The sequence below is a fragment of the Fulmarus glacialis genome, unplaced genomic scaffold, assembly GCF_000690835.1.
Source record: "Fulmarus glacialis isolate BGI_N327 unplaced genomic scaffold, ASM69083v1 scaffold1033, whole genome shotgun sequence".
Lineage (NCBI taxonomy): Eukaryota > Metazoa > Chordata > Aves > Procellariiformes > Procellariidae > Fulmarus > Fulmarus glacialis.
In genome coordinates, this window is record NW_009200815.1 from 4,248 (window position 1) to 22,444 (window position 18,197).

General features: G+C 44.8%; 1 protein-coding gene across 1 annotated transcript in view; it reads right to left on the reverse strand.

The window, feature by feature from the left end:
* Positions 1 to 207: 207 nt before the first annotated feature.
* LOXHD1 (lipoxygenase homology domains 1) overlaps positions 208 to 18,197 on the reverse strand; it is a gene marked incomplete at its 5' end in the record, with an annotated part of 71,266 nt that continues 53,276 nt past the window's right edge. Inside the window, 4 exons of the mRNA XM_009573717.1 lie at positions 208 to 688; positions 3,230 to 3,391; positions 4,827 to 4,965; positions 6,084 to 6,254. Coding sequence (XP_009572012.1) covers positions 208 to 688; positions 3,230 to 3,391; positions 4,827 to 4,965; positions 6,084 to 6,254 — 953 coding nt within the window. The remainder of the gene's footprint in view (positions 689 to 3,229; positions 3,392 to 4,826; positions 4,966 to 6,083; positions 6,255 to 18,197) is intronic.

Below are 18,197 nucleotides of genomic sequence, written 5' to 3' on the forward strand. Positions count from 1 at the left end.
TGTATTCATTTCATTCACAATTTTATATGCGCTTTAAAAAAAGCAGTATTACTTTTACAAAATGTTAACCCAGGAAGTACCTCTTGCTACTAAAAATCTCTCGATATAAAAGGCAGCGTTTTAAAAAGTAAAATGCAATATAAAACAATATAATGAGAAAAACGCGCATGCAGAAGGGACCGAAACCCTCCTGCAGCCCTGCCCTCCTCAGTACCTAGGAAAAAGCTCCCTCCAGATTAACCCGTCGCCCCGGTTTTCATCCAGCCACTTCCCGCAGGGAAATATGGTGGTCACGCCGGTCGCCGAGTTGGTGATCTCCACCCGTTCCACCAGCCAGCCCGGCGCCAGACCGCTGTTGTCGTGCTCAATCCGGACTTTTTTTAGCTCCCCCATGTCCAGCGTTTCCAGGTAAAACCTGTTGGTTTTGCCCCGCTCAAAGAGATTCCTGAACTTTTGCTTCAGCGCTCGCTTTCCCGAATCCCCGTTCAACCCGAAGATGGTGATGAACACGTTGGCATCGGTCCCCGCGCCCTTTTCAAAGCCTGTGACCATGATGGTCTCGTATTTGACTGGCACCAAGCTCCGGGCTTTGCTGGCAAAGCTCTCGGTGACCTTGGCACACTCAAAGACTTTGTAGTCCCGTCTCTTGTAACGCAGAGGGATTTTCACATTGCACCTGAAAAAGTATCTGCGGAAGGAAAATTAGCAGCATGTATCGTATGGATTTGCCCATTTATTGGGCAAATATTATGGACTGGGCATGCTACTAAATTGCCCAATATTAATGCTGTTTCAGTACTTTTCCATATATATGCTAGCACTAGAGTTTCTCTCTAGAAAGACAGCCGTGGTTGAACATTGCAACTGCAACTGGAAAACCCAACATCTCCCTAGACAGCCGCAGACACCCTGCACGTGGGAGGGCTGGCGTGGGGACTTGTCACCTCTTTTGCCTGTGCAATGTCCATGTACAGACCCACCGAGGCAGGACGAGCAATCAGCCCCAGCGCTGCCGAGTGTAACTGGTCTGAGAGCAGGGAGATCTGCAATTATCCTCACTGATGGTACGGGTAAGGTTGGGCTAGGAACTAGGAAAAAGGGAATGGGAAAGACGGGGGGGAGGAGGAGGTTTAAATCCCCCCTTCCCTTTCCTCATCTAGATCTTCCAAACTCATCCTTAACAGGCTAAAAAAAAAAAAAAAAAAGCATCGAGCAGAGAAATGATGGGTACCAGATGCCGAAAGCCCTTGGCTCTGCAGTGCTGCCTCTGGTGATGTGCAGGGAGCACATAGCACATCCATAAATTACCGCATACCTGGCACCCGGCCAGAGGCTGGAGCACTCTGCTTTTAATGATGTATTTCATTTCCAATGATGCAGATCGTTTCCAAATGAGGGTTTTTTTCCCCCTCCTCTGCCTTCACCAAACTGCAGCAGGTTCTCCTGGAGGGAGCGTGGCTGGGTTGCCGTGCGTGCGCGTAAAATAAACACCTGGAGGAAGGGTTACTCCGATTCCGGTCAGTACAGTGCTTCTTAAGCACTTCCAACACTTTTGACGTTTTCTGCAGCCAAAGTAAAGCACTCCTTTCTCTGGAAAGAAGCTTTGTAAATGAGGAATTCTGGTGGGAGCAAAATTTTAGGCTCAGGGACAGAAAAACTTCATGAGTGGGGTGGAAGGGTTGCCTGATGCTGCAGTTTTATTTCCTGGGTCTTATTTATTTATTTCTCATGGTCTGGAGTTATAATGGAGCATGCCAGTCTTCACGAGGGGCAAGAAGAAAAAAGATGACCTTTCCAGCCCTGGGATTTGCAAGAAAAAGCTTCTAAATACAGCCCTTTCACATACTAAGATCTACTACTAAAAGGCAAAAATCCCAGTATAATTCAAAACACTGCAGCAATCTCATAACTTTTTAAATTTGGTCTTTGGCTTGACTGGGTGGGTTTTTTTGGATGTTTGGGATCGGGAATACCTGAAGCAAGAGCTTGCTTTCACAGTGCAATCTGCTGCAGTTGATCGGTCGCAGATCAAACAGCCCTGTGAAGTGCTGCATCTGCAGAGCTGGAGCCCTGCTTCAGTGCAACGACAGGCTGCAGGCTTTACCGGTATCTCCTGGCTGCCCTTTTGAATTTAAACCAACTTTAAAAAAACTCGGGCTTTATGAGAGGATCTTTGGCCCTTTCAAAACATACTGTTTCAGTATGCTCGCAATGAGTTTAGTGCACGGATTTGATTGCACAGCTGGACTCTAAGGGTCCCAGGTTTTTCCCCACCAGGAGAAAAGAACATGTTTTAGTATGTAATTGACTGAGTTTTCATTCAGGAAATATTATTGTGGCTCTTCTACTGGCTGATTAATTTGCTAGGAGAGACTCTTAGCTTCTATAAAAAAAAAAAACAACACTTCAAGGATTTCTTCTTAAACACTCAATTGTCTCAGTTGGAACAAACTCCTTATAGTTAAATTCTTTAGCAGCAATGGAAATATCATGGAGGAGAAAAGAAATCCACAGTTAACGTTGCGGATATTTTCTCTGAAGAGCAGTTTGTTCTGCAAATGGACAATCTTCTTCTGCATAGTCCCTGTGCTATCTGCTCCCTGAGTCGTGAATGTCACCCCTTCCAAAGACGGGGCTCAGACCAAAGCGTGTAGGACCTGACGTGCTCAGGGCTCTTCAGACGTTCATTTTTTGGCCGTGGCAAATTTCAGTCATATTCAAATCAGAGTAGCTGAGCTGCATGACTGCAACCTTTCCAGTGGGCCTTTTGGACCATACCAGAAGGATCTGTCATCCAAACTGGTCTGAATAGGAGGTTTTGTCTTACTCTCAACTTTTTTCTAGGACCTCTTTTTACAAGACCTAAAGGCCGGACTGTGCAGAGCATCCTACAAACCCCTTATATTTCAGTCAGTCTGAGTATTTTCCACAAGCTGAGACATTAATTTGTCATAGCTGCGGGATTCACCCAAGCCAACTTGTTTATAAACTTATCTGCACATGCAAATGCCTTCTCTAACAACTCAGAAATTGCACAGGCAAGTCAGGCAGGGACATTCTGTACCCGACACACCAAACAGCTTGTCCTTAGCTTTCAGAAAGGGATTAAGATTTGGTAAGACTTTCCGCTATTGCTTAAGTCTGAAATGTTTCAGGAGGACACATGCAGAGCTGCTCAGCTTCCCCATGCCCTCCTGGAGCAGCTCCTTGCAGACGAGAAGGCACTTACTTGTTGCAAAGCTCCATCTCCGTTATGATAATCTCTTGGACGTGCCAGAAGACATCAGCTTTTGCAGATGACTTCTTCCCATCTTTTGGGCAGTGACCAACACAGATGGCTGCGATATCCCCAACGTTCTTTGAAGAAAACTGAAATGTGTCTGTTGCTCCCCTACAAGAAACAGGGAACAGTTTCAGTTAGTACCTTGAAGGATGGCAGTGACTTGTCTCATATGGACATTAAGTAATTTGCACAAGGCTATGGAAGATAGAAGATAAGCATTCATTTAAAGTCATTTGATTTAACCTACAATCATTCAACACAAAGTATAATTTCCATATTTAAATTTAGTATTTTCTCTGATTAGGGGTGACACTGTAAATTGTTGCTACTAGGACTTTCCAGGATAAACTTGAGCTGTTCCACATACAAAATCAATTTGCCTCATTACAGATAAAGCTAAAGAATGACTAATTTCCCCTCCGGCACTTATTCATTCATTCTTGACAGATAGTGTATCTGTTACACATCTACCCACCATAGCTGTTTTAAATTTGCTAGTTCAGCCACCCTTCCTGAAGCTCAGCTTGAAAACAGTTTAGAGAAACAATAGGTCTCTGTCAAACCCTTGGCTGGCTCCCTGTCATGTCTCCTGCGTATCTGTTAGGTTTATCTCCTTGGACTGGTCCTTATTCCGACCTGCCTCCAAGGATGGACTGTGACTAACGTTTTGGAGAGCGGTGTCTTTAACTCCACTGTAGACACCATCAGCTGAAGGTCAGGAGGAAGCTCCTCCTGATCTTTCACGTTTCACATGAAATCTCAACCATTCATACTAAAGTTTACATCATCTGTAATTTCACCTTCTTTTACAGAGCCGCAAGAAAAACCTCTCCTCCCTGCAAAGCAACCGAACATCAGCAGAGTCGGTGGCTTTGAAGAGGTTCCCGCCTCCTAAGGGCCTGCTGTGTCCTTAAACAGAGTAGAAAACCCATCTCACATCTGGAGCACTTTGGTCCTACGTGGGAAAAGGAATCTGTTCCGCGTTACATAGATGCGCTTCCAGCTTCTCTGTTCACGAGGCTGATATTCGTCTTTCCTCATGTGACAGTGATCTTTCAGCCTTACCCCCCAGATTCGTCTGGAGAGTCAAATCTGAGCAGCTCTGACATTTAGCCTCTAACTATTTTTACTTTCTCTCTGATTCCCACTGCCAGTGAGATGCTGTAAAAGGAACTAAAAACACCTCCAGCTTCATTCTGCTCCTCCCAGCTCAAAAATACACAGCCTCCCCAGGGGCTGTCCAGAAGCCCATTTGTATGAACTAATACAAAAGGACACACATGCACACATGCATCATCTACATTTCCTTTTACCAAATGCCTTTTTCTTATCGTTTTTAAACCTGCTCTGTGTCTGCCCATCAGATGCTAATTTTACATCTTCCTTTTACTCCAGGTGAGAAGCCATTAGGCTTTTTGGAAGGGGGATGAGAAACAGCATGGCACAAATGCAACTCTGTAGACCATCCTGGAGAAGAGGTGGCATTTGTGGAAGACACACAGCTAGTGGGAAGTTCCTCTAGCCCATCATCCAGTCCCACTACCTTTCAAATCTCCTTTTCTTGGAGGAGTTTTCCATAAGGAATTCTTTTGAGCGGCCCAGCTTTCCTTCTAAGATGATCCAGATGTTTTCCTTTGTTTCTGCATCCTCTCTGTCGCTTGTTACTGTGACAATCTCATAGGCTTTAAAGCATAATTAACACACGCGTTAAAAAGAAAAGGAAGAGCAGATGGCCAGAAAGATCTCTTCATTTGGCTGTCACTTTGCTTAAAAACTCTCTTCCTAATATTTATCACAGCACACAAGAAAGCATTTGCAAAATAATGATGGAACCACATTGAAATCTGTGGGACTTTTGACTTCTACGTGCTTTGGATTTCAGGCAGGGATAGAGTACCTGAAAAATATGAGTACTGCTCAATCAGCTAGCAAGAGTAGACGAAGCTGCTCTTGAACAAGCTGTGTCCAGCTCCCTGCTGTGCTAAGCACTCCCTTTTTAACACAGCCCAAATCCTACAGTTTTTGTGCCACCGTTCCTAACAAGGACAGTGAGGGTACCCATGTACCCAACAGGATGTGCTCAGATGCTATGGCGGCATGGAAGTACCCAAAATGGCAATCACAAGGCTGATTTTTTTGCAGGGGCAGAGTGAAATCACACTGAAGTGATGTGATTATTGACTCTCCAGGACTCTCCTGAAGAAGAGCACTGCGGTGCAGGAGTTCTTGAGATGCACTTTGCATATCATCAGTGCGGTTAAATAACTCTTGCTCGCTCGCTCGTTCACCACATTAGACACCAATATAATTACCTTGGACCCAGTGGAATTACCCAGAGCAGACCCAGGGCTATGGGGCGTTAAGCTCAGCCGTCATGTTCAGCCGGGATACTTGAGCTAGTAGCCCAGAAGATGTTAAGGAGGAAGCTGGAGCAATGTTACTTACAAAGCTTTAAGGATTGGACTTATTTTCACCTCAAAGCCTCAAGCACATTATTGCTAATGAGACCATAACCATGTGTCCTTATGGCTTACTGCTGGATTGAACCGCTGCAGATGGGCCCCTCTTAAGTTTCAACCCAAAATGAGATCTTTTTCTTCCTCATAAATCCTGATTTGTTTCTTTCTTATCACAGCATTTCACTTTTGAACTAAAGAGTACCTTAAGTAATTCAACCCTTAAAGCCTGCAAATACAAATGCCTATTGCGTGGGAACCCTCAGTGGAGCACCTTGCAGGGGATGTGGTCCTATGGCCTCTGAGGTCCCTCAGCAAATGCCACAAGTCAACTCTAAACTTACCGGTCCGTTCCTTCAGTTCCAGGATGTCATTATTGGCACAAGCCAGTTCCCTTATGAGCTGCCCATCGTCTTCACCTTTAGCCAGCCAGCGATCACACTGGAAGCGAAACGTCTTGTCCATGGCAGAGTCCTTCACGTCAATATATTCCAAGTGCCAACCTGGTGCGATTCCTAGTAAAACAACAAAATAAAAAAGATTTGGATATTTTCACATGGCTTGGGTAAGGAGGTGAGCTCCTCTCCTTGGGAGCATCCTGCAGGTACTAGAAATGATCTGTATTTGCTTCAAATAATGTCACCAGCGAACATGACGTTGTTCTGATACCAAAAACAATGATGACCTGCTCAAGACCATAATCTGATCCCCCTTCTAGAGTCAGGCCATGCTTTTAAGGGAGTCGCTGGCTTTTGATCAGATTTAAGGGTGTTGGAGCATGGTCCTGGATAAGCTAGATTTCAAGCTCTCTGGGCAAGGGGCCACCTCTTGTCCTTGCCCAGCACTTTGGACAAGACAGGGCTTCTGCAATACCAGTAGCAGCAGCAGTGAACAGGGAGGACCGGGGCCGGCGTGCCCCCTGTCAACACACCAACACAGGAACCGTCCCAGGAAGAAGCACGACTGTGGCTTAGGGACAACAAACCCTTCCAAAGCCCAGGAAAACCCTGTGGAACTGTTTGCCAGAGCCAGAAGCATGAAACCTCCAGGAAATCAGAGGGTTTGGGGGCAAAAGTTAATAGAGCAGCTTTTGTCACAGAAACCGCTGCTGATTCTTCCTTCCATTTTAAAGAAAACATGAAGCCTGAAAGCCAAAAGAAAGATAAAAGTTCCTGTTCCACCCAACCCTCATCCTTCCACCACACGTGTCCATAGTTATTAAAAAAGACATAGCAGTGTGTGCGCGGTTTGTGGGGGTCCCTTCGCGTTTTGGGAGTGCTAGTTGGCCACAAGCTGTAGGGTTTAGTATCTTTCTCTACGGTCCCCACGCCCTTCATGTTTGGATTTGAAGGTCGGAAGGTAGATTACAACTTGCTCCTTTGACCCTGCCAGCTAGCAGATGCAAGGAAATTATTCAGGCTCTCCTGATCTTGCCAAGCAACCAGGGAGAATTCACTAATGCTGTGACTGGATATGAACATAGGACAGACTAAAGTGATGGATGTTCCACCAGGGACCACCGAATCACCTAACTTTTGCCTTGGGGTCCTCAGAGAAGTCATAGCTCCCTTTTAGTCTTCTACTTCCTTTTTTTTCAGTGGAAAAAAAACTTGAAAATGAATAAAAGGGCATTTGGGAACATTTTCCTGATTTCTTTGTTGAAATAGAAGAAGCTCTTGTTGAGCTTGAGGGGATGGGAGGTTCTGACAGTTCTACTTACAAGTCCTGTTATTAGTTAGACAAAGAAAGGTTAAGTTCGATGAGAGATCTCTGCTGACATATTATTTACATCCCAGAGACATTAAACAGCTCTTGCTCTTCCAAGAACTCACTGCCATGTGCCTACTTCCTTAGTTTGCAAATATTAATCTTCTTTAGCCCTGAAAAGAAAATGATGGAACCTTTTTGAGTTATGTCAAGAAGTCACCCAGCTCCTGTGGACTGCGATTGCTCCACACCATGTGTTGGCAGTTCTCTACCAGCCTCACAGCCATTCGTGTTTTGTACTTTGTCTTCCTGAACCTTCTTCAAGCTAGGAAATCACCTGCTACAAAGCAGATCTCAACCAAAGACACCATTTGCCCCTTAAATTTAGGGGGCACAGAACTGCAGAATCATTGTGGCTGGAAGGGATCTCTGGAGAACGTTTAGTCCAACCTCCTGCTTAGAGCAAGGGCAGCTAAAGCAGGTTGCTCAGGACTGTGTCCGGTTGGGTTTTGTATATCTCCAAGGATGGAGACTCCACAAAATCTGTGGGCAACCTGTGCCAGTGTTTGATTACCTGTGCAGAGGAAAAAGCTTTTTTCTTATGTTTAAATTGGATTTTCTTGTATTTTAATTTGTGCCCATTGCCTCTTGTCCTGTTACTGGGCGCTGCTGAGAAGAGTCTGGCTCCATCTTCTTTACTCCCCCATCAGATATTTGTACACATTGATAAAATCCTCCAGAGCCTCATCTTCTCCAGGCTGAACAGTCCCAGCTCTCTCAGCCTCTCCTCATACAACAGATGCTCCAATTCCTCAATCATCTTTGTGGCCCTTCACTGGAATCTCTCCAGTATGTCCACATCTCTCGTGCACTGGAAGGACAGTTCCACGTGCCAGCGACGGGACCTGTGCAAATACCATGGGTGCAGCACCCAGGCGGGGGGGGGGGTTGGATGCAGCACCCAAACGCGCGTGACCTCCTCCAGGCTCCAGCAGCAGAACAAGGGTATGAAGGGGTTTTGGGGGTGTGCTGCCATGCGATACCCTCACCAGTTTACTGCCTCCTGGGCAGATCTTATCAAGTTCCCCAGGGCTCCCATCGTGCTCTAACTGGAGCAACTTGCTCTTTGGGGCTGTTTGGAAATCTATTCTAAACGTGTTGGCAGTGTCAGCCGTTAATCTTTTTGGCAGGCTCATTTCCACTGAAGTTCAAATGAACGTCTCTGCAGCATATTCAGGAGGCTGCTCCGCTTCCGTCAAAACTTTAGTTAAAACAGTACAGGATGAAAGAAAGAAAACATCTTATCCTTCTCCAGCGAGAGAGATCAATGACTGCAGACTGGGATAGAATAAATTGGTGATCTTAGTCCTGTTGCCAGCAGTGAACAACATGATTGGGACAGGATCAGTGCTAAGCAGCGGTACCAGGAGAGAGACTGAATGAGAGCACATACCCTCCTCCCTCTTCTCCAGCCTGGTCCCAGCAGCCTCTCACCAGGAAAGCTGCAACAAAAACCTGCTCTTTTATCACAGGGAGAGAGGGGCCAGACCTGACTTTCCAGCACGTATTGGAGTTGAGGGCAAAGGAAGCACAAAGTGCAGCTTTTCCTGGTGTTCCCTGTGAAAAATGCATTTATCAGCTCTGGGCTATTTAAAGAGCAAGCTCTGGGCTCTGTCAGGGGATCGACACTGAAAAGCAAATAACAACAGGGTGTCCCTTACAACACGAGGGTACATCGAATCAAGGAGCTGGCTGGTCACTTAGAAAAATTGTGCTACTGCCTCAAAGCCTCCTCCTGTCTGCTTTAAGGAAAAAATATTTCTTTTCCCTCTCACTAGAATTGGTCTTTCCATTTTTCTGTTTTTCTTCCTGATGGTTAGCAACCTAAATTAGATTAAGAGATCTGGAAGCTGTAGAAGTATCCTACATTGCTTCTAATTTCTCAAGAGAAATAATTCACCCCAGGTGAATGCTGTACTGGCTACGTCCAGAGCAGCACATCTTCCCACCCTGTCCACGTCTCCTGGTGCAAGGAGTGGTGTCACATCAAGGATTTCACTGCCACAGCATTAAACCCCATTTAAAAGCTGATATGGGAACGGAAGGATTGATTTGGGTTTGAAGAAATTATTCTGCTTTAGCCAGAAAAAGAATTGGTTTTCTCTTGTTTCAGACTGGGAAAAGATACATTTAATTTCTTTTTGCATTGATACAGGAAAAAAACCCACAAAGTCCAGTTATGCGGAGTCTAAATGTGAGACTTTCCCTCTGCTGAGCTGGGTCTGCATGCCAGGGGGCACATCAGTGGAAGGAGACGAAACCATGTTTGCAGAACCACGTTTCAGGTCATGAAAGCCTGGTTTCAGGATATTACCCTGTTTCCACCTTCTGTTTCTGTGCAGCTTTTGCAGAGCGATGAGCTCAGAGACACTGCAGCACCTGAGAAACAACAGGAAAGGGAACTACTTCCCATACGGGTGTAACCCTGTGGCATCAAAGCCTCAGCACAAGCTGGTTTATGGGCATCAGTGAGGGAGTGAGGAAGAGGAGCCAGAAAAGTAGTGAGGACGTAGCAGGGTGGAAGGACTTTCCTAGGTCCTGGCCACTGCTCACACAGCCTGGCCACGCAGAGGAAACTGGAGGATCTCTGCAGCGATGGCTGATCAGCCTTTTCCCTGGGTGCCAGGATACCATTGGATGGTGGATCTTGATCCACCATGAAAGCCACAGCTGCTCCATCACCCAACTTCCAGTGTTAGCAGAAGAGCCATAGCAGATCTGTTTGTATCCCTTTGGCACCTCGACCAACAGTACCAGGAGAACACGGGCTCAACTGCACGAATGCCTTGGAGAGCACCGTGGGTTTTTCTGTAGTGACCCCAGTACAAACCAGCATCACTATGTTTGTCTCCATTACTGCTTTGGGGTAGAAGGGAAGAAACAGCACATATCTGAGTAGTTCCTGCTTGATTATGCAGGTCTCGGTCTTTAAAATGGTTTGGCCACCACTGATCCCCTATCACCATAACAAGTATTCAATGTTTGTAACAAAAGGTACTTCACTCCAGGTCTGTTTTGCTGCCATTGAAATCCCCAGCAGCAAACCTGCCCTGATAAAAGCCGTGGCTGTGCCATGTAGGCTCCTTAATGGTCCGCAGCTGGAAGTGACATTTTCAATAGCATGCAAAACATTTCAAATGTAATTAGAGGAGGAGAAGAGCTTTGGGGAAAACAGAATCACTTTGCTTGCTTGAATCTGGCAGTTGTATAATTTAGTGTCATGTAGGAAAATGTATTCTCTTCCCCAAGTGTCCTTATCCAAAAGAGCAGTTATTTGTCCCATTTATCTTCCTTTCCAAAAGGGCTCAAGCTGACAACTGGGTGATGCTGGGCAAGGACCCTTTGTGTACGTCTACAAGGTCTTCGCAGGACCATTTTGCCTTTTTCCCAGGTGATGCTAAAAGTCTGCGCTTTCCTGACGTCGGACAGACAGCTTGGATTGTAAGCTCCTCGTCATGCATTTCTGCAGTGATTAGCGCAATCGAGTCTGACTTTAGAAGTAGCAGATGTAACACAGATAATGAAGTTACCGCTTCATTTTACTAAAACCCCAACTTTCAGCACCAGAAGTTTCCTTAGCCCCTCTCGGGAACAGCCACCACTTGTCTCAGCCTATATTCACCCCTAAAATATTAAGCTGTTCTGACACATGCAGAAACATGGGAGGATGGGAGAAAAAGAGTGAGAATGAATTGAGTCTGGTGGACTCACCTGGTCCCTGACCTCGCTTTAGTGAATATTCACTATTCCTGGCAAAGTGAGAGCTGGTGGGATCAAACCTGTGCTGGCAGAACCAGATCCAGGCTTGGATGAGCACATGTCCATGGAAGTTAAACTATCTCCACTCTTTGCGGCCATATTAATTTATTTTCCTCTCCATCCCTTGTCTATCTGTAGCAGATCTTCTTTGGCTTGGTTTTGAAAGCGGTTGATGCCCAATCAAGGATAATAATTGTCATTACTGGTGCTTATGTTCCCATAGGAGTAAAAGAAAAATCCTGCTCGGGACATTGGCTGCTTAGGGACCAGTGAAGAATTGCTGCTGCCCAGCCATTCACAACCATCAACCAGCGCTGCTCAGCTCCCTAATTGCTTTTTTTTTTTTTCTTTTTGCACTTTCTAGAACATAATGACCATTGCAAAGACAGTTCATCAGCCTTGTGTCCTCTGACATTATTTATCCCCTGCCTGGTTAGACGACCATCCATCCCTAAACCCCACCACATGAGACATCACCCAGAAAGTGGTGGGAGTTTTGATAGCAGCGTCAGATCGCTAGAAATGCAGCGTTAATTGTGAGGTGTTAAAATCATAGCATCTAGCTTTGCATCAGTACATCTCAAAACACTTTAAGAAGGTGAATAATTTTTATCCCTAATTTCCATAATTGAAAATGAGGTACAGGGATGTGATTTACGCAAGGTCATTCAGTAAGCCAGTGGCAGAATAAAAATAGATCTATTTTGTGTATCTCTCCTTTAGGATCATATTAGTTCACACCACAACATTTCTCATCAGAGCAGAAAGGCAATACAAAACCTCTCACAACCTTTGACAAAGCAAAAGCTTAACACTTGGGACAGTTTTAGAAAATAAGTCCCCTGCCCCCCCCTCCTCTGTTGTCTATGCAACTTGTTCAGTCCAGGATTTGACTCAGGTCAAAACCACCCCTAAATTACTCTCAGACAACCCCCCTCACGTCTTACAGATAAACTACTCCTGTGCAAAAACACTTAACAGCTCAGGGTGAAGATATAACAGTTTCTCAGATGATATTCTTGCCATTGAAGCATATTTTGTGTTTTATTGAGGCATACTTGATGCAAAAGCATTTAACAAGGGTGCAGGATAATTTGTCCCCAAGAGGAGAAAAGGAGGCTTGTAGAAAAGAGAAGCTTTTACAAAATTGATAATTATACAGCTATACCTGGCCTTTTGGGCTCTTTTCACTCTGTCGTGAAGGGTTCTGCAGTTACAGGAGATTGGGAAGAAATGAATGACTGCGCAAGGTCAACACTGAAGTCTTCGCCTTCTCTCCGAGTCTGCTGTTCTATTTGCTTACATCTTTTTTTTTTTCTACTTTATGTCAACTCTGGACTGTGAGATCTTTGCAGTGTCTTTTATTTGTGCTATAATGCCTGTAGCACATCTTTGTGATAGGACTGTTGAGTGTAAGGAAAAAAACCTACCATTGAAGAGAGAGGAAGGTGCATGGCATGTGAGGAGGGCTCTGCAGGTCGTGCTGGGGTCTCCCAAGGGGCTGATGCCAGATTTGGGCAATCTGAAGGACTAAGCAGCCACTGCACAGTTGCCGGCGTGCTACACAGGTCTGCAGCTTGCACATCCATTTGTGCTTTGTCTGAGGTGTTCACTTCAATCCATCCAGAAAGACGCAGGAGTTGACATTGTCTTCCTCTGTACTGAGCCATCAACAAAACAGGGGGGATGGTGGACTTTCCTCTCCTTGGGCAGTTTTACACATCTATTTCTCTTCCTCTCAGTTTTTATTTAAAGCAGAAACTATTCAACAAATCTGCCCCATGGATCAACAGAGTTTATGAGGCAACAGTCAAGCACTGAGAAGGCTTAGAAAAGCCCTTCTCAAGCCTGATAGCTGAGCAAATCCTTACAAAGGGCTAAAAAGGCAGATCTTTAGGTTTCTTTTAATAATTTATGGCCCACAAGTGCCTAGAAGGCCTGGAATCATGTCCGTGAATTGCAGAAACATATCTCTGGAAAAGCCGTGTGCTGCGAGTTCAAGGCCTGGGCAATTTAAGATCTGATCCAAGATACTCAGGCCTTGGAACAGACTGCCCAGGGAAGTGGTGGAGTCACCATCCCTGGAAGTATTTAAAAGACGTGTAGATGAGGCGCTTAGGGACATGGTTTAGTGGGCATGGTGGTGTTGGGTTGACGGTTGGACTTGATGATCTCAGAGGTCTTTTCCAACCTTAATGATTCTATGATTCTATGATTCTATGATACTGCTCCTTAAAAAGGTAGTTCCTTCAGAGAAAGACAAGGAAAAACAAGGGTATACTAATGTTTTTGACTTGGGTCCAGATCAAGAAAGGGGAATAAGATACTTTCTCCATTGATAGAGCCACCCAAAAGGAGTCACTGGGGCAGATAGGCTATTTAAAGCTCAATTAGACAATGTCATAGCAGTTGGTGTAATTGAGAGAATTGCCCTGTTGAGGCAAAGAAGAAGTCGGGCTGCTTAACCTTGTTATTTATTTCTGTCTTTGCTCCTATAATAACACAGAGAAGTCTGGTTTATCCATAATTAGACTCTTCCTGGCTCCCCTTGGCTGATGGCAACTGAGATAATCAAGAATCAGAAATTAATGACTTTAGAAAGACTGCTTATCATCTGGGTTCCAATCTACTCAGGCAGATGAGGGAGCTAAAGCCAGATTTCCCATATCTCCTAGTTGCAAGGAGAAAAAGGCGACAAAAAAAAGAAAAAAAAAAAAAAAGGAAAAAAAAGAGGCTTTTTCTAGGTAAATAATTCCATTACTGAGATAGAAACTTTAAGCCATTCTTCCAGAATGGTGATTTAGTCCTTAAACCAGAGAAAAAATTGAGGCCTATATTTAGAAAGCCAGCATTTCTACAGACCTTCAGATACCGATCTTGCATAAATGTAGAAGTAAATGAACTGAGATATGAGAAAATACATAGTGCCTATCTGAGATCAGGAGATGGGGAGTCTGGAAACTATTAAATTTGCTCAGGGAGTGTAAATATATTAGGTCGAACATCAGTATCTCAAAGTAAACAGGGGCAAGATAAAAAGACGTGGAGCAAAATTTAAAACTGAATTTCATTCACAGCAATTAATTGTTACCAGACTTTTGCGGGTGAGCTCTAAACATCTAAAAAATCAGGAACAAGTTCCTTGAAATTGCAGTTGCGAAGTCTCTAAACTGCCTGTTTTCAAATGAGCACCGACTTCCTCCCTAATCAATTTTACTGAAGTCAGAGGAATTAGATGGGGGATCCATTCCTCCTTTCTATCTCATACAGAGATGCCACTCAGCAGTTTTTGTGGGGAAAACAGCCTTTAAAAGCATTAAAGTGGGACCATAAAACTGACATCCTTTTCCAGAGGAGGCAAACGCAGTGTTTGCAATTTAAAGACCTTCTGACAGTCTTTGCCATTGCAATTACTGTCTCTTCAACTCTGAACGCCCCACTGCAAGTCAAATTTCAGTGAAAGGATAAACAAAAGTGGGATGCGAACTGGGAGCAAAGCCACTGCAGCAAAACTTCACCGATGGGTACAGATGCTGAGCTGGGCTTTGTGGCAAAGTAGCCACCTTGGACAAGCCATTTAAATGTACTTTATCCTGAAATGGGGGCAGGTTGGTTGACTTCTTGTTGCGACCAGGTGATGTCTGAAAGAAAAAGAAGCCTTGTGATGGTTAGTAGTTTCCTTGACTAGCCCATAGGTGCTAAAGGCACCTAATGTGAGTCAAAACAGGCTGATGTTGTCATTGAGGCTGATTATTAAGAAAATTAGGAAAAGAACTTCACCCATGTTCCAAGTATTCAGCACGTGAGGAGCAATGGGGTAAGCCAGTGTGAGGCTGAGTCTTCCACAGACCATTGGCAGAGAACCGTTCAGTCCAAAGAAAGAAAAAAAGAAACCTAAGGAAAGAATGATCAACATGTGATGCCTCAAAGTAATGGTAAATACAAGCACATTTCTATTTAATACCCAAAGTCCCCCAAGCATCTGACAAAAAACATACATGACCCTTGACCCCTGACCCCACTACTCCTTTCCAAAAAATAGAGCCAGGAATTTCTAACCAGTGGCACAGCCAATTTATATAAATTATAGAGAGAGAGAGGGAATATATGCAACGGATAGCTATAGCCTGGGACCCCAGCAGTAATAAATACTCTACCCACCCAAAAAACTGTCATGCTGCATTGTGTGAAGTTTTAGATAGGATATGCCTTTCACATGACTAATGCAAGAACAATGAAGACAACATATGTTATGATTTAAACTACAGTTGTCCTTCTTTGTGGGGGGAAAAACAAGTACATTTTTGCTGAACAAAACCTGAACATGTTGTTTGTCCAAGGTTTAACCCTGCAGTCAGCTAGGTCTGGTAAAAGCCCTGTTAACTATTATTTATAAGTGGAAACTAGTGATATGAGGGAAATAAGGAAAGAGAATATGAGGTTGCAATGTGTATTTATATTCATAAATATGAAGTATTTTTTCAGGTTCTGGACACATGGTTTACTATTTTAGCTGACTTGTGGTGGCTATCTGGGTACACGCTCCCAGCCCACAGCAAATTTAAACTAATTAAGCCTATTTACTTCTTAGCCTAAGGCTAAACTTGTTACTTCCCTTTGCCACTAACCAAGAGCGTGCAGATAGCAATTACCGTAGCTCAGCTGCATTGTGGTAATGCCCCAACTGTATCAACAACATCATCAGTGGCAGGGAGAAGGTGAATCTTGTGCAAGAAGGAAAAGGCAGCAAAACTGCCTAGATTAACAGGATTCGCTTGTCACGCAGCAGAGAGCAGACCCGTGGGTCTCATTGCCATGGGATGCTGTGGGTGCTAAATGTCTCCTGGAGAATCTGGACAAGCATTTGAATGAGAAAATTCACTGACAGTTACTTAACGGACAAAAACGATATCCAGTTCAGGAGCTGCTCTGAGCTATGCAGAGGATAGGGGAAGGATTACACACGCTCGCTCAGTTCCTCCTCTTCCTCAGGCACCCAACGATGCTGCTGTTGGAAACGGCTGCTGGGCTTGACAGACCCTCGGTCTGACCCAGTTCTTATCTTCCTACATCCCAGCCTGTTCGCGTGCCTGAGCCCTAAGGATCAGCTCTGATCTGGCGGGTGTATTTCATTCTATTAGCACGACCGATCACTGGGGAGCCACAAAGCCTCTTAAGGAAAACGTTCTCTTTGTAGACATTTTAGCTGGTAATATATTTGAAAATGAACCTGCAAGTCCATATTGATTTCTTGCTGCTCTCCGAAGGATGTGCAAACCACCCTTGCAACTGCAGAGATGCCTGTTTGCCGAGCTAAAACTCCAGCGGGTATTTTGATAGCCCTTTCCGTTTCAGCATCTAAACCACAGATTCAAGGAATAAGTGTTTTGGCAACTAAAAACAGGTAAAATGTTCTCCCTTACTGCATTCAGCACCAGCTATATAACATGATGTTACAGAGCTTAAACAACTAAATTGTCCTGTGTTGTGGGGGTCATAAATAGGAGCCTGAAGCTCGCAGTGGCTGGGAATAGACAATTATGAAGCCAGATTACATGGATGGTCATATTTCCCATATTTCACAATGGATTTCTTTCTTTTTTTTTTGAATAACAATACTGAGGCAAACTTACAGTGGGAGAGTCTGATCCAGAAGTAGCATTTTTTATTAATATTGCATGAGATGCAGCCTTCCCCAGCTGCCACAACTTGGAGAAGTCAAGAAGATGGTGGCCAGGACAAGCCCATACTGACATATGTCAGTATGAGAAGCGCAACAAAGCTGGTGAAGGGTCTAGAGAACAAGCCTTATGAGGAGCGGCTGAGGGAACTGGGGCTGTTTAGCCTGGAGAAGAGGAGGCTGAGGGGAGACCTCATCGCGCTCCACAACTACCTGAAAGGAGGTTGTAGCGAGGTGGGGGTCGGTCTCTTCTCCCAAGTAACCAGCGATAGGACGAGAGGAAATGGCCTCAAGTTGCGCCAGGGGAGGTTTAGACTGGACATTAGGAAAAATTTCTTCACTGAAAGAGTGGTCAGGCCTTGGAACAGGCTGCCCAGGGAAGTGGTGGAGTCACCATCTCTGGAAGTATTTAAAAGACGTGTAGATGAGGCGCTTAGGGACATGGTTTAGTGGGCATGGGGGTGTTGGGTTGACAGTTGGACTCGATGATCTTAGAGGTCTTTTCCAACCTTAATGATTCTATGATTCTATGATTTTATTATATAACCCCAGCCCAGCCATAAACCAACTGCCTCAGTACAACAAGGTAACGACTGGGTAGTCCTGCTGCCATTTCTCCCAGGACTTCAATAAACACTACTGCCCAAACAGCCTTGTTAATACTATGGGTCTATGGGAACCATCAAGCTTCACCTTTGGGCTGCAGCAAGGGCCTGCCATTAGCGAGCAAGTCATTGTTCATGCAAGATCATTTCTTTTAGATGAAGATGGGATGGGATGAGATGTCATGACAGCAGTGTGAGTGATGCATTTGTTACAGGACGCTTCTTGGTACCTGAATAACAACGCAAATGACTACGACAGTGCTGCTCTGCTGTTTGTGAAACCAGTTCGGGTGTCCAGCAGCAGGGAAATGTCAGAATCTCTCTCAGCAGGGCACTGTACACTCACCATCTGATGTAGTGATTTTAATAACGACAGACACAGATCTTTATCTCTGTCTTCTAAAGCTCACCATGTTACTCCAGGCTGTATTACCCCGTGTGTCGGTGTCAGGCTGATAGCACTAAATTGCTGGGAAAGTGCCATATTAGCCTGTGAAAAAGGTATTGCATTAATAGAGCTGGTGTGTTGGAATAACAGGCTTTGCTTTGGAGGAGCTGTCATTATCTGTGCTGCAGCGGTGGCTGTAAGCTCTGACTGAAGCTGGGGACCCATTAGAGCAGATACTACACCAGCACGCGGGGAAACG